The sequence below is a fragment of the Mustela nigripes genome, chromosome 8 (genome assembly GCF_022355385.1).
Source record: "Mustela nigripes isolate SB6536 chromosome 8, MUSNIG.SB6536, whole genome shotgun sequence".
Classification (NCBI taxonomy): domain Eukaryota; kingdom Metazoa; phylum Chordata; class Mammalia; order Carnivora; family Mustelidae; genus Mustela; species Mustela nigripes.
In genome coordinates this window covers 12,398,245-12,414,533 of record NC_081564.1, presented here as the reverse complement: position 1 = coordinate 12,414,533, position 16,289 = coordinate 12,398,245, and the positions used below count along the sequence as shown (strand labels likewise).

General features: G+C 37.2%; 1 protein-coding gene across 2 annotated transcripts in view; it reads left to right on the top strand.

Annotated features, from left to right (window-relative positions):
- Positions 1-16,289, top strand: part of MED13L (mediator complex subunit 13L) — a 282,380-nt gene that overhangs the window by 149,791 nt on the left and 116,300 nt on the right. For both annotated transcript variants that reach the window (XM_059408507.1, XM_059408506.1), the window contains exon 4: positions 5,934-6,017. In XM_059408507.1, the coding sequence (XP_059264490.1) occupies positions 5,934-6,017 (84 nt within the window). The remainder of the gene's footprint in view (positions 1-5,933; positions 6,018-16,289) is intronic.

The following is a 16,289-nucleotide window of genomic DNA, read 5'->3' as shown; positions in this document are numbered from 1 at the left end:
TGAAAACTGTCACACCTGCATACTTTGTGGTGCACAGAAGATCCAGAGCCGGTAGTGGCTCCCTTCTAAAGCTCCTAATGGTCCCATCTGGGAAATAGTTCGCTGAGCTACGCTGTGGCTGCTGCTCTGGCACTTGTGATCTTACACCAGGTCTGCCATGGTGTTGGGATTGGAGGTCAGGGTTTGCCAATTTGGAGGCACAGTCTTGTAGTTAATTATTTAGAGTCCTATGACTCATAACCCAGAAACATGTGTGCATGTATACACATACAAATGCACACATGCACATACGAGCACACAGCCTGATTTCATTTTCATTTTTCAGGAGCTGTTTTATTCTTGAATCAGTGATTTTTTTTGGGAGATAGTAGGGGGCTGGGAATTATTTTCTAAAGAGAAATACTTTCCTGGAATTATTGCTTAAAGAACGTTTTATAAATCTGGAATCACATTGTGACCTTGCAAGATACTATTATGCTACTTTACTGAATTATGTCATATCTTGATAGGAAGGTAATTTTGGCAATCTCAGTAATGACTAGGGTTACTGGAACAGCTAGGCTTAATTTTCATTCTTGGTGCTATTTATGATGTTGATTTGAAGCAGTTTTTGGTAGAGGAAGTGTCTGATAGGCTATATTTGTCAAGTTAAATATAAATTTTGTCCCTTAAAAAATAAAGGTTTATAGAATATAAAAAGGTGAAATTATATTTCTGATGTTACTCAGTTTTTATACTTTAAAGTTCTCTCTTTTATTTTTTAAAAATATTTTATTTATTTATTTGACCGAGACACAGTGAGAGAGGGAACACAGGCAGGAGAAGTGGGAGAGGGAGAAGCTGGCTTCCTGCCAGGCAGGGAGCCTGATGTGGGGCTCGATTCTAGGATCATGACCTGAGTTGAAGGGAGATGTTTAATGACTGAGCCACCCAGGCACCTCTAGAATTATCTCTCTTAAAATGATTTAATTCTGTTCTTTAAGTATAATTGAATTCTATGGACAGTTGTGCTGGCCTTCCTATCTTTTTTTTTTTTTTTTAAAGCATCTATGTAATTCCCTACATGTTGAATATCTACTATGATTTTAGTGTGGAGTGAGAGCTCATGTGCTATAAAAAAAGTGAAATATGTAGATTTTATTTTTCCTCCCAACATTATTCACTAGCTGGGAACATATACACACAACAAAATTCAAGTAATAGTATGAGGCTGCCAACGATTAATGGTTGCAGACATGAAGAATAACACTGTTATGTTGTGAATAGAAAAACACTCCTTAGTGTACAGCATTCATTTCTCAGATATTTATTGAGCAGCTACTAGTATAGAGGAGAACATATAGCATATTACATAACAGGCATTTAAATATTTGTTGAATATTGCCAGCAAATAAGGTAGGTACTGTGCCTGCCCCCAGATTTCTCATAGTTTCTTGGGGAAAAAAGAGCCATAGAAATGAATCATTACAACTCAGCGATAAAAAGCACTTTTATCTTGGCGATAAAAGTGCTGATTTGTAGATGTTAGAGTGCTGTGCTGGCTGATCTGGGACAAGAAAGATGAACAGAATTAAATTAGGGGAGGACAGGATAGAGTGGGCTGAAAGAGGGATTCCAGGCAAAGCAGGGTTACTAGTGATCAGTGGTATTTTATATGCAAGTTCTCACTTCAGAATCTGCCTCAGAGTGTTCACCAGCCCTGTGGAATTATATGCAGTGTTTTGCTCTTCCATGCATTTTTCAGGAGAAAGAGTCTATAATAACTTTTTAAAAATTATTATTGTTAAGATTTATTTATTTATTAGAGAGCAAGCATGCATGCATGTGCACAAACAGGGAGAGGCAGGGAGAGGGAGAAGCAGGCTGGATGTATGGCTCCATTCCAGGACCCTGGGATCATGACACGATCTGAAGGCAGCTGCTTAAGTGACTGAGCCACCAAAGTGCCCCATTTAAAAAAAAAAATATATATATATATATATATACATATACATATATATGTGTATATATATATATATATAAAGGTTTTATTTATTTGAGAGAGAGAGGAGTCTATAGTAACTTTCATTATAGTTACTTATACTGTAAAATCATAACCACAAAATGATTGAGAACCAAGGGCTTAGTCTTTCAGTATAAGTCGGCTCTTGAGCCAACCTGTATAGTCCCAGGCATCAGGTGGTAGAAGTGTCTTCCTCAGCAAAGACGCACTCCTCTCTTATTTCATCCCACGACCCAAGTACAAAACACCAGATGGAAATTCTTTCTTTCTGTATTAGTTTTGGAGTATCCATATGTCTCTCTGTTTCTCTCTCTCTGTTTGTGTGTGTGTGCGTGAGAGAGAGAGAGAAAGAGAGAGGGAGAGAGAAATTGAGTGAACTTTGTTTTTTGCATCAGGTATAGTTGAAACTTGGGAGATTGAAGAGTGTAAAAATTGATAGTGATGGTTGCTCAGTTCTTTAAACCTGTTTCTTGAGTGAAAAGAAACTTCATCCTCATACTTAACCCATCTTTACATCTGAGTAACTAATTCTGTCTTAGGTTGGGGGTCAGGGCCACAGTACTCAGGAACTTCATTAATTTTGTCCCAACCCTTTGCTAACTCTCTGCCCTATCACTGCTGAACATGACATTTGAAATTGCTTGTCATGTAAAGATAAACCAGTTGCGAATCCAGTACTTACAAAACTGAATAAAAATACTGCAGTTGACCCTTGAACAACATGGTTTGAACTCTATAGGGTTCACCTACACCTGTTTTTTTTGGGGGGGGGCGGTGGTGGTGGGTAGGGTTCAGTACAGTACTGTAAATATATTTCTTCTTCCTTGTGATTTTCTTAATATTTTCATTTCTCTAGCTTGTTTTATTGTAAGACTGTGGTACATAATACATAAAACATACAAAATATAAAACAGATTAACATCTGTTTATGCTGTTGGTAAGGCTTCGGTCAGCAGTGTGCTGTGAAACTTAAGTTTTGGGTGAATCGAAAGTTACATGCGGATTTCAGGTGCACGGGGGGTTGGAGCCCCGAACCTTAGATCGTTGGAAGAGTCAGCTGCACTTTACTCATAGCAATTTTGTGTTCTCATGTTTCTCATGTGTAGGAAATCACTGATCACATAGAAACTGATTAGCAGTTGAAGATCACTAAGTCATTTATGACTATCATTTGGAACCAGATTGTTTCAGGTTCAAGAGTCAGTAGTTTCCATGGTTGTTTTGTGTATTAGTGATAATAACCGTTTTTGACATTGCCTGACAAAGAAGTAGGATCTATAGTGGGAGCTCCAGCACAGCGAGTCAGACTCTCAGGATTTTCATGAGCTTTTTGCCTTTTGCCTTTGTACTTGAGTGGTCTTGGCTATGTGCTGCTCCATTACCTCTAACCCCTTGTTTGTTTGTACTGGAATGAAATCAGCAAATAGGACTTGTGACTTCTACTTCATAGAAGGGCAAGGATTTTGAAATAAGCTTTATTTACACTTTGTCTTTTTCAGTCAGAGATATTTTATCTGTTTTTCTTTTCTGTTACACTATCTGAAGCCTTGTTTTTTTTTTTCCCCTGTACTTAAACAATATATTCATGTTGTTTTTTCTCTTATTGAATAAATGGTTCTTTTGAATTCTGACCTTCAAGACATATATGAGAGTATGAATACTTAAGTGTTATTTATTAAGTGAGGATGTGTGGCAGTAGAAGACTGTGTTTAGTGTTTGATGTGATTTTGTACCTGTTACATGCCCCATTGCTTTCATGCTAAGCATTGTCGATTTTTAAGAACACCTTCAACTTAATAACAGCTCTTAGAGAATAAAGAAACATTAAATAGGCTCATCAAATACATGATGAATCTGGACTTTGAAAATGAGGAAAGAATTTCAGAAATGAGACAGCATGAGAGTCCGTATCTGGTAATAGTTAAATGTTCTCGTCTTGGGATCAGCTGTATACCTGGGCTTACTCTCCACTCTGCTGTCAGTTAGCTGTGTGACCTTCTGTAGGTGATATTCTCACTGGGCCTTAGCTTCTCCAAGTGTAAAAATTGGCATATAACATCTATCTCATAATAGATTTTACAATAATTAAATGGTATACTGCACCTGGTCATCAAATGTGGTGATGGTGTTAGTGATGCTAGTGGCAATTATTGGTAGTATTATTGGAGGAAGGAATCTGTCACCAGCACTAGAGTGTTTCAATGGAAATACCTTTCCATCCATCCATCCTACCTGACTGCCTGCCTGATGAATACAGTGAAGTCTCAGAGCTAAGGTACAAACTGTGGAGATTTGCTTTAAGTTTCATTTCTTGAGTACTTCCACCTTATTGGGTATTCACATTTCCTGTTCTTTTTTTTTTTTTTTTTAAGATTTTATTTATTTATTTGACAGAGACCGCAAGTAGACAGAGAGGCAGGCAGAGAGAGAGAGAGGAGGAAGCAGGCTCCCCGCCAAGCAGAGAGCCAGATGCGGGGCTTGATCCCAGTACCCTGAGATCATGACCTGAGCTGAAGGCAGTGGCTTAACCCACTGAGCCACCCAGGCACCCTCCTGTTCTAACTTTAATGGTCACGTGGTCTTTAACCCTAAAAGCAAGTTAATTTATAATCTTAGGAAAACAGATTGCGTTGCTTTAAAAATGATTTTCTACACTGTGAGCAAGAAGGATTGTTGTAGAAATTTATTTTCAAAATAAAAGCAGTTGAAAGCCAGTGATTTTTTGGTGCAGCAGTGCTCCACATCGGCTCTGCCCACAGGGAGTAACACTGCGACCGCAGAAACCATTGCCATTTACTCACCCATCTGACCCGTAATGAGTTGGGTGAAGGCTTGAATTGTTTCCATCCTCCTTGATGGTATGGAAATTACAGAGGGAAAAGCCACGTGCAGAATTGCCTGAATATTGAATAAAGAATTGCTATATAGCTCTTTTACTGGTGGTTAGAAGAATTACTCCAACTTTCTGACAGGTTTTCTTACAAAGTATATGTCATTTCATTGAATAATGTTAGGGATTGCTGAATTTCATCAATTTCAAAATGTACATTTTCTCCCACATTTTTATATTTTTAAAATCAAGGATACCCCTTGCGGATGATGGCATCTCGGAATCGGCCAGATGGCAGTTATGATATAGCTGTCATCTGCCTGCACAGAAGTGAACTTGGTCATAGCTGCCTATATTGTTGTCACTCCTGTTGAATTGTGTGCATTTTTGGTATCATATGAGTGGAGTCGAGTTGCCATTTAATGTGTCATCAGAAAGGTTACCCTGTGACATTGAAACACAATGTACATAATACAGCATGGAAACAGAAGTGAGGCCCAACTTAGATATAAGGGAAGCTGATAATTGCTTTTAAAGAAATGGTTGCAGTTCCTTCTTTCCTGCAAAGCCATTGCCATGTGCTTCACCACGCCTATAAAAGAAAACACCCCAAGTAGAAGAGGCTCCACAGTGCTTCTCTTTCTGAGGTCTGTGCGAAAGCATTGCATATCACATGCCAAGCCAGAAAGTCAGCATTATAACTTGCGAAATGAGCATCAGTAACTAGGAAGACTACCTGTGAGGTACTCTTAAGGAATGCTACTCATATCCCCAATATTCTTGATGACCCAAGAATGGAAATAATGCTAAAGTTTGTTTGGTTTTGAAGTGATTCAGAACTTTAAGACATTTCAGGAATATATCCACCAATTAATTGTGCATATTTTTTTCCATGTGCAAGAATAACGCATAATAAAATATGCCCAAAGTCAAAGGTTCTCTTAGCATTTTGTAATGTAAAAATTTAAAATGATAAAACATTTTGACAGTTTAGCGATGTTTTTATTTTCAATAGCGTATTTCATCTGCGATTATTTGATTTAATGACTCGCTAATTTGTTATTGAAACTATAAATATAATTCTTGGTGTAATTATTGTAGGTGCCTAATGGATAAGAACTTCGTTAGGATTGGAAAGTGGTTTGTCCGACCCTATGAAAAGGATGAAAAACCAGTCAACAAAAGGTGAGTCTTATGCTTTTAGTTTTCATTCCTTTTGCTTGACCACTACTGTGTTTTGGGAAGAGGTGGGTGGGGGAAGCAACTTATGTATTTTCTAATAACCTTAGTAATTTAGAGGTATTAAAATAGATTACTGGATTACATTTTATTAAATATTCTATAAATTTTGTGGAATATTGGAAATTGGACTAGAAAGATTATCAATAATTTATGTGTAAGCCCCTTCTTACGACACTATTTGGAATGAAAATATTCTATTTTGTTATTTTCATTGTCCTTTTTTTTTTTTTTTTTATAAATCTTCCTTCCTTCAAGTGTTATATAGTGTTATATGGCATAACTTTAAAAATAGTCAGCTGAATTCAAATGGTGATAGTTTTTATAGAATTGATTGATTCCCCTTAAAAGTCAGTGAATACTTCTTTGAGAATTCTCCAACCAGGACAGTAAATTACTTTTCTAAACAATCCTAAATTTGCAACTATTTTTTTTGTATGCATGGCTTTAAAGGCAGTCCTTTATACTAAACATGCATGGAATTTTAGATCAATCAAACCAGGATCAAAAGCCAGAGCCTTCAAAGCCACATATTTACTCCATTTACCTCTCTGAACACAGCATAGACTTAATTGGAGTCCTAAGTTGATGGGTGATTATTTCATTTCTGAATAGGAGTGCATACAATCTCAATTCTATTTTACTGTGTGTGAGCTTTCCCCATGCTAAGGATTCCAGCTTCTGGCTGCAGATAAGAGCTCTTGAAGTTTTACATGGTAGCCATAAGGTTAGATCCTTTTAGGTAGTTTGCCACAATTTTGGCTGACAGCTCCTGCTTCTTTTGGAACCTTTACTTTCTTAACTTTTCGTGTTCCTACCAGTGATTTAATTAATTAGCATTAACTGATTGAGCTGCCCAGGCGCCCCCGCAAAAATGTATTTATGATCCTAGCCACTAAACCACCAGGTAGCACCAAAAATGTATTTAAATAGGAAGTAGGTGTTATGTATAAAAAAGTTTGCCTGAAAAGGATAATAAAACTTTTGGTTAAAGAGTGCTAATGTGTATGGGTGTGTAAAAGTGTGGTTTTGTTTACAGATGCTTTGATGGAGAGAAATTTTTTTCTTTTGTTTATATTGATTTGGTCTAACTAATGCATTTGTTCCATCTTAGTGTTTCCTCAAATTTACAGATAATGTAGATTTTCTGTAACTCGTTTAGGGTTCAGGTGGGCTGAACTGGTGGTTCAGGTTTGGGCTTTTAGGTTGATAAGTGAATGGTTATATATGGTGTTGCTTTTATACGGTGTTGCTTTGATACAATGATCTTTACCATTCATTGCTGTGCACCTCTTCATGCTCAGTGTTATTCTTACAGCTGGTGAACGAACAGAGCTGGTTCCGAAACTTTTGAACCATAGCTATAGGCATTTGTATGGTGATTTCACAGTAATTTGGGGATGATGGGGAAATGTGGAAATAAAAAAGGGACTGAAAGAGTAGCAGTCAGTATTTTAATAGTAAAAACTAATGTTTGAAGTTAAATGTAGTTACCAGATCTATTTTATATAACATCTATATATCTTTGCACTGGGATTTAAATCCCAGAAGTATTCCTAACTTTAGCAAACCAAATGTAACTGATACGTGTAGTATATTTAGATAATTTAATTTGTAACTGGGAGGCTGTTGATTTCTGAGCAATGTAATTGAATTATTATTTTTGGATTTTATATTCATGGTTGAAGGTAGAACTTCATTTAAAAAAAAAAAAGATTTTATTTATTTATTTATTTGACAGAGAGAGAGAGAGAGAGAGATCGATCGATCACAGGTAGGCAGAGAGTCCAGGGGGTGGGGGAGCAGGCTCCTTGCTGAGCAGAGAGCCGGATGTGGGACTCTATCCCAGGACCCCTGAGATCATGACCTGAGCTGAAGGCAGGGGCTTTACCCACTGAGTCACCCAGGCGCCCGTAGAACTTCATTTTCTTGTAGTATAGAAATGTTAATGATCAGATCATGATCTGAGCCAGAGGCAGATGCTTAATGACTGAGCCACCCAGGTGCCCCTGTTACTTATATCCTTAAGAATATAATAGGTAGGAAAGAAAACTTTGGCTTTCTCCTAAAGAGTTGTGACAACTTACATCAAACATACACAGTTTCTGGGTTTCTAAAGAATGTTGAACTTGAAAAAAACTTTTTTCTTTCCAGGATATGCTTAAATACAAACCAGTGAAGGGGCGCCTAGGTGGCTCAGTTGGTTAAGCATCAGCTTTAGGCTCAGTCTTGATATCAGGCTCCTGGGGGAGCTGGGCTCCCTGCTCAGTGGGGAGTCTGCTTCTCCCTTTCCCTCTGACTCTTCTCCCCCACTTGTGCTCTCTCTTTCTCAAATAAAAATAAATTTTTTTTGAGAGATATAAGAATATCTCTCAAATAAAAAAAAGTGAAAACTGCATTCCTTTAAAATAATTTAGAAATTATTCATGGAGATTGCTTCTGTTTAGTCTCATGTCAGCCTGTATTTGATTACTGCAGACTTGAAGTTTACACACTTTATTTTTTGAATGCTAATTTTAGTAAAATAATTGATTGCTCCCAGTAATCATTAGAACCTTTGATTTTTTTCTAGTATCAGATGCACTAGTATCAGGCATTGAATTAACGCCAATACGTACTTTGCTAGTGCATTTTCTGAATTGATCAGCTGTTTCTTCTTTGTGGGCAAACCTACCTGCTCTTGGATGATACTACAAATAGCCTTATATAGTTTTAAATATTCTAATTACTTTCGTATGTGCTGCTAGGAAATATGCATGTGTGGGAGCTCATATATACTTGAAAGTATATAATTTTGACCACTTCTGTGTTGTTTCATCTGGGTATTTTTTCTACTTTAGAGCCACAGATTAATTTCTTTTTTATGTTTTCATAATACCTCACCTATATATCCAAGAAATGCCCTCACCTTTTGGTTTTAATAGCAAAAAAAGAAAAAAAAAGGATTTGATATAACAAGATGAAGTACTTTGATGTAGGAGAATATTTAGAGCACTTTAAAGCTTCCCTGCCCTCTCTTTCCTTCCCACTACCTTCCCTGCATTCCTTTTGACTTCTCAGGCATCTTCCCATCCTTTTCCCTTTACTTTTCTTATGATGCCCCAGTTATCTGTGTTTCCGTCTAGAGATGCACAGATGAAAAGGCAGGGAAAGGAATTCCTCATCCAGACCATAAGCAGACATGTAAACAGGTGCTTGCAGTGTGAAAGGTAAAGGGAATCTCTTCTTAGTGTCCAGAAAAATATGGTCATTGGTGATCATCATTTTCAGTTTTTATCATAAATTGACTTTTTACAGGTGGTACCTTTTGCCATGTATCTGGTGATGAGGGCTGGCTGATGGGAAATCCATAAAAGATTATTAATGGAACAGTTTGGACTTATCTAATCACACATCCCTAGTTTCACGGCCTTTTAAAAAAATCTATAAAACATAGTCATTTTCTGCTGGCTTATCATTTTCAGTAATTATCTGCTGATAAGATATAGCAGAAGATACTATGTATTTTGTCACTTGAATATATTTGAGAATTGTGTGCAAAGTGAGAAGAGAGATGCAGTTAGAGTCTTGAGGAGTGTTGGCATTTGCAGGTGGGTAGAGGAAGAGGAATACACAAGGAGACTATGAAAGGTAAGTGACAAGTGAGAGCCAGGAGGGTTGATGTCACCAAAGCCACGGATTTTTAGTTTCATGATTCACTGTGGCTGCCATACAGGCTCTGTAAAATACATAGTAGAAAGATGGGATAACTTTGGCAGTTATGTAGTCAGGGTGACTATACCTTGAGCAGTTTCAGTGGAGTGGTGGATTTGAGGTTGTAGTAGTTTGAGTTACAAATGCGGGTTGAAATGAAGACACTGAATATAGGATTCTTGCTATATTGACTACAACTAGATGCAAAGGGAAAAACTGCTGCATTTGGAGAGGGAGGAGAGAAACATTAAAAAAGAGCCTGTGCTAAAAATCAGTGTTAACTATCTGTGGTTTTAAAAAGTGTCTTTCATGTAGTACACACTCTGTTTTGTTCACAAACATTATGCAGAGAAGGATTTTAACTGAAAGACCAGTTCAGCTAGAGGGGATGGTAGTTAACTATATGCTGTCCAGGTAACTCTTCTTTTCTCTCTCTTTTTTACAAAAAGATCTTTATTTATTTATTTGAAATAGAGAGTGAGCTCACAAGCAGTGGCTGGAGGGGTGGTGGGGAAGAAGCAGGCTCTCTGCCCAGCAGGAAGCCTGATGTGGGGCTTTACCTCAGGACCAGGACCTGAGTGGAAGGCAGACATCTAACCCACTGAGCCACCTAGGTGCCCTAGGGAGCTTTTTTACTTTGTTTTTCTTTCTTTCCTTTTTCCTTAATAACCAAAACAGAATTACCACCATTTTAAATTTTTTTATTTGTTCTGTTAGTGCTCTAAAGGAGACTACAATCAAAACTTATATCCTCAACATTAATAATTGATTTTCATAGTTTAAAATTGTTTCAATACATATTGCCTACTTTCAAGAAGGATTTTAAACACTTTACAGTAAAATATATACTTTGTTCTTTAATGTACTACAGAGAGAGAGGAAGGGAAGCAGGCTCCCTGCCAAGCAGAGAGCCCGATGTGGGGCTTGATCCCAGGACCCTGGGATCATGACCTGAGCTGAAGGCAGAGGCTTTAACCCACTGAGCCACCCACGTGCCCCTGCCATGGGTTTTCTAATATCAGATTGTCTAGATATCATGCTTTTCACCTCCATTTAGTTTTTAATATACTTATGGTCAGGATTTAGTGAAAATCATCATCTTATGGGCACAAGACAGATTTTGAAAGAAGCACTAAGAATAAAGACCATATTTTATTTTCAATAGAGTAGTTTTCAGTTCTGCAAATTTCCACTGTATCTTTCTCTTGCTTACACTGAGAATCAGCTGAGATTACCTATTTTGTTAATTCACTATGAACACATTTTCCTTTACGTCTGTAAACATAATTAAAATAATTACTGTAAAATCTTGGTTACTAAATACAGTATCTGGATTATATCCATTGGTTATCTTTTGTCTTTATTATGGGTTAGATTTTGCTTTATCTTCATCTGGTGAATAATTTTGAATTACATTTTGGGCATTGAAAATAATATAAGGACTCTGGATTCTGTTTTATTTCACTGAAGAATGTTGATTTAGTTTAGGCTTTTGTTTTGATTTGTTTTAAAGCAATGAACTTTATCTGAACTTAGACTCCAACCTCCTGTCTCACACCTGCGGTGGTTAGCAGTTGAAATCTTTTTACTTCTCTTAATGTAAGGTTTCTCAATCTCAGCATTGTTGACATTATGGGCCAGATGATTGTTTGTTATGGATACTGTCCCATGCACAATAGGATGCCTAACAGTATCCCTGGCTTCTATCTGCACAATGCCAGTAATGCCTTCCTCCTTCAGTAGTGACAATCCACTATGTCTCCAGATATTGCCAGATGTCCCTTGGGAGGCCACAATGCCCCTGTTTGAGAAACCACTGTTTTAGTCTTAGTTGCAGGGGTGTCTACCAGAGATTTGGTCAGAATTTTATCTTCACTGTCTTCTTCCCAGGCTTTTCCTTTCTCATTTTCTAGATGCTTGGTTGATCTCTCTCTCTCTCGCTCTTCCTTTTTAAAGATTTTATTTATTTATTTGAGAGAGAGCATGAGGGGGGAGGGTCAGAGGAAGAAGCAGACTCCCTGCTGAGCAAGGAGCCTGATGCAGGACTTGATCCTGGGACTCCAGGTTCATGACCTGAGCCACCCAGGCGCCCCCAGCTGCTTGGTCTCTTTGAACTCAGTCCTCTGGTTCTTCAAAGCCAGTAAGATTGGAATTTGTATTAGTTTCAGTCTCTGCATGTGGCTCAATCTGTGCTCTTGTTAAAAACTTTTTCTTTAAAGAAAGGGGAAGCTCACACAGTGCTGTTGCTTCTTTTTATGTGTAGACTCTTGTCCCCTCTTTAAGTTCTTGCCTGTGTTTAGTAAGTTTATTATTTAGTAACATTTATTTTTAGCAGATTTTAATATTTTCTTCACAAGTTTGGTTATTATTTTTCGCAGGGAGAGAGCTGTTGGTTTGGGAGGAGCTACTTTATTATTACCTGAAATGGAACCTAATGAATATTTTAGGACAAAGAAAAACACTATAATTTTGTTAACCTGCTGTTAACTGTGCTTCACTTAGATTTGCACTGTTTTTCTATTAAAAATAGCATCTGGGCCTGAGACTTTAATTTTAGTATTTTAATTAATTAATCAAATGACACCTGTTTTCTGGGTGATTTCAGTATTTGGGTGGTATCAGTTGTTCTCAATTTATTAATTAATGGCTTTTGTGTTATATATTGTTTTAAAAATATTAATGTTTATAGTCTCTTCCCCCAAACTCATAAGCACGAAACATCTTTTTAAAAATGTAAAGGCATAGGGGCGCCTGGGTGGCTCAGTGGGTTAAGCCGCTGCCTTCGGCTCAGGTCATGACCTCAGGGTCCTGGGATCGAGTCCCGCATCGGGCACTCTGCTCAGCGGGGAGCCTGCTTCCCTCTCTCTCTCTCTGCCTGCCTCTCCGACTACTTGTGATTTCTCTCTGTCAAATAAATAAATAAAATCTTTTTTAAAAAAATGTAAAGGCATGAAAAGTTTTTATTATTTCTTTTCTAAGTTGACATTTATATAAAGCCTTGTCCCAAGTCACATTTAAAACTTTACAGAAATATTCATAAATAGTCCTTGTTAATTTCCTTTAGGGAAAGAGGTAGAATGAGAAATGGGACAAGACAGTAAGAGAAAGAAAGTTTCAGGAGGTTACCAAACTAAAGAAAGGGCCAAATGGGTCCTTTCTTTGAAAGGTGAGATGAGTGCTCTCAGTAAAATGTTGGGCCTGTGGCATCTGCATAGGATGTTGGCACTAGGGGGAAAGAAAGCATTACAGATTAGAGTTAGATTTCAGGACATTTCTCTTTCACCTTCAGGCAAGGATGTTCATTTCTTAAAAGAAGGTTAAGAATACTGTTTGAAATTGTTGCTTTTGGTTGACTTTATGTAATTTTCTTCCTCACATCTTTTCTTCCATCATTTTATTGAAACATAATTTAAAATGTTAAGATTACATAAGCAAATTTCACTCTCCTTTAAACAACTGAGCCTAGGTTTGTGCTTTTTTTTTTTTTTTTTAAGAATGGAAATTGTTTTTAGGATTGTTTAGGCCTGAGTAAGATAACATTGAGTAAGATTAGGTAAGATAGCATAAAGTGTCTAGAACCTAGCATGCAGCTGGGTTTGTGTGTGTGTGTGTTTAAGATTTTATTTATTAGAGAGATAAAGAATATGAGTGGGGGAAAGATCAGAGAGAGGGGACAGGCTGACTTCCTCACTGAGTGCAAAGCCTGATGGGGGGCTTGAGATCATGACCTGAGCCGAAATCACGAGTCTGTCACTTAACCAACCAAGTCACCCAGGAGCCCTGTGGCTATTGTTTTAATGGTGGTTGATTGCCATTAGTGGTGGAAGAGGTGGGTGGTAGTAATTATTTAGAAAAAAAGTTAAGGATAAATACAATTTTTTATGTTTCTGGTAGGTTCCTATGTGAGAGGACGATTGCTATTAAAATATTTTTATATGTGATTGCATTAAATGAATTAAATATTTCTGCTATAAACCTATTTATATAATGGCTACAAGCTATATAAGAAATGGCATATTGTATCTTGATTCTACCCCTAAAATACTAATATGAGCTGTTTCTCTGTTTTTAAAGCCTTTTTTTTTTTACTTCATATTTTAAGGTCTGATAAAAATCATCTCCATTCTGGTGTAAGTTTCAAAACATGATACTTATTTGCATTCTAATTCTGTTGCTGAACTTTTATATAAAGGAATCAAAGGGAAAAAAATGGAGAGTACTAATGTATTTTATAGTCATCTGGCTTACCTCTTTGGTATATTTGGAGTGTTGGAGAATATTGTAAAAATAAAGCTTTTATTAAGTGTGATTCTTAGAAAGTATTAAATGTGTATCTGAGAACCTATCAGTCGAGCATGATAATATATACTTCATTTAGGGTTTATTAATAGTTAGGTAAAGTTGAAGCATTATAGCTTGCTATTTATGGTTGAAGAGTTTGGAAACCTCTGGGTGCTAAGATGTAATACTAACTTATATATTATGGAACCTCCTCCTTGTCCTAATGTTGGGTCTATTGTTACAGTCTTCTGCTTGTCTGCATCTTTTTTTTAAAGATTTTATTTATGTGATAGAGAGAGACACGGTGAGAGAGGGAACACTCTGGGGGGAGTGGAAGAGGGAGAAGCAGGCTTCCCGCTGAGCAGAGAGCCCGATGTGGGGCTCGATCCGAGGACCCTGGGATCATGACCTGAGCCGAAGGCAGACGCTTAATGACTGAGCCACCCAGGCGCCTCTGTCTGCATCTTTTGACTTCAAGTTTCTCCTGGTTCTAATCACTCTGCCCTGTATAGACTTGACCTGACTTGTCTTACCTTCTCTTTCCTTCCCTTCTCTTTTCTTTTCTCTTCTCTTCGTTTCATTTCTTTTTTTCTTTTAAATACATATTTTAAGTTTTTATTTAAATTTCAGTTAGTTTCTTTACAGACTTCTGTCAGACTACTCTTGGTGAGGTACTCTCCCACATAAGAATGCTATGTGGTGTCAGCTATGTTTTAGATGTTACCCGCACTTTATCTGGCATCCCTGCTCCCCAGTAGAAGCCTTTTTGTCCAGCCACAGTTGCCTTTCACAATTCCTAGCATTGTCCAAACTTTTTTCTCTTTGTGCATGATCTTTCTCCCCCAACCCTTCTGCCTTCCCTGGCATAGAGTTGACTTTGATCTCTCTTCTTTGAGCTGCTATGGAGGCAACTTTTCTAGCTGTTTTTACCCTGGCATTTTACCTCTAAATTTATTAAGAGTATGTTTTCACTTCTGTTCTTATTTATTTATTTATTTATTTAAAAAAAAAAGACTTTTTTAGTCTTCACTTGAATTTATACTAAGGAAGATGAGAATTTAGTCTCCTTCGTTTTTTTGCTATTCCTGTATCATTCCAATATTGACTCTTTAGAACAGAATCATATTTTGGTGTCCAGTGTGCATCTTTTTTCCCTTTTATTCTACTCTACATCTATTAATTTCTAGTACAAAGAATATTGAAGGTTTTGTTGAACTGAATGAAATACACTTTTTTGTTGTGAATCTATTTAGTTTGCCCAAGGATGTCTTAAAAGTCCTCTAACTTTACCTCTAACTAATAAAGCATTGAGTTGGATCATTTAAAACAAAAAAGATTGCCTTTACCATGCTTAAGAGATGATTTTTTAGGGACACCTGTGTGGCTCAATCAGTTAAGCATCTGCTTTTGGCTCAGGGTCATGATCCTGGGATCCTGGGATTTGAGCCCCCAAGGTTGGGCTCCCTGCTCAGTGAGGAGTCTGCTTCTCCTTTTCCCTTTTCCCCCACCCCATCCCCACTCACACGCACGTGTTCTCATTTTCTCTCTCTGTCTCTCAAGGAAAAAAAAAAGTTGATTGTTTAAAATATTACATTTTAGAAATTGGTTACAAATCTTTGATTCTTATAATAATTGGCTTTATGTGAGTTTTTCTTCAGTATTATTATGTTATTGAGGGGTTTCCTCAAGTCTCAAGTTTGAGCAGTTGGGCTCTTTATTAATTACTTCAGTTTAAGTGTTGCCTAGTAAAAAGCCTACATTACTCTGTTGGATGTTGTCCTCCATTAGCGCTCTGTGAATTACTACTCTTATTAGTAGAAGCAGCCTGAACACATTTTGAGATTTTAACATGGCTCATAGAAAGAAGGGCGGGGTGAGGGGAGGCGCTCTAAATTGGTTGTGCACAGAAGAGCCTAGAAGGAACATTGGTGGCCAGCATTTGAAGTATTAGTATGTACTACTGAAATTGACCAGTGTAATTTACAGAGTGTTACCAGGTACTGAGGATGTAAGAAAACAAAGAGATACGTTAGTATGTATGATTGAAGACAATTGGTTAAAGTTGTTCTGTCAGCTGAGATTTAAACACAACAAAGGATAATGTAGAAGGTAAGATTCACTGAAAGAGAAAATTGGAATATTAGCTGGAGAATCTTAAACTTAATCTCAGTGGTCTTAAAAGTATTATGTCAATTTCATTGTAGCATGCCACCTCCCATCTTTTGTTTGTTTGTTTCTTTTTTT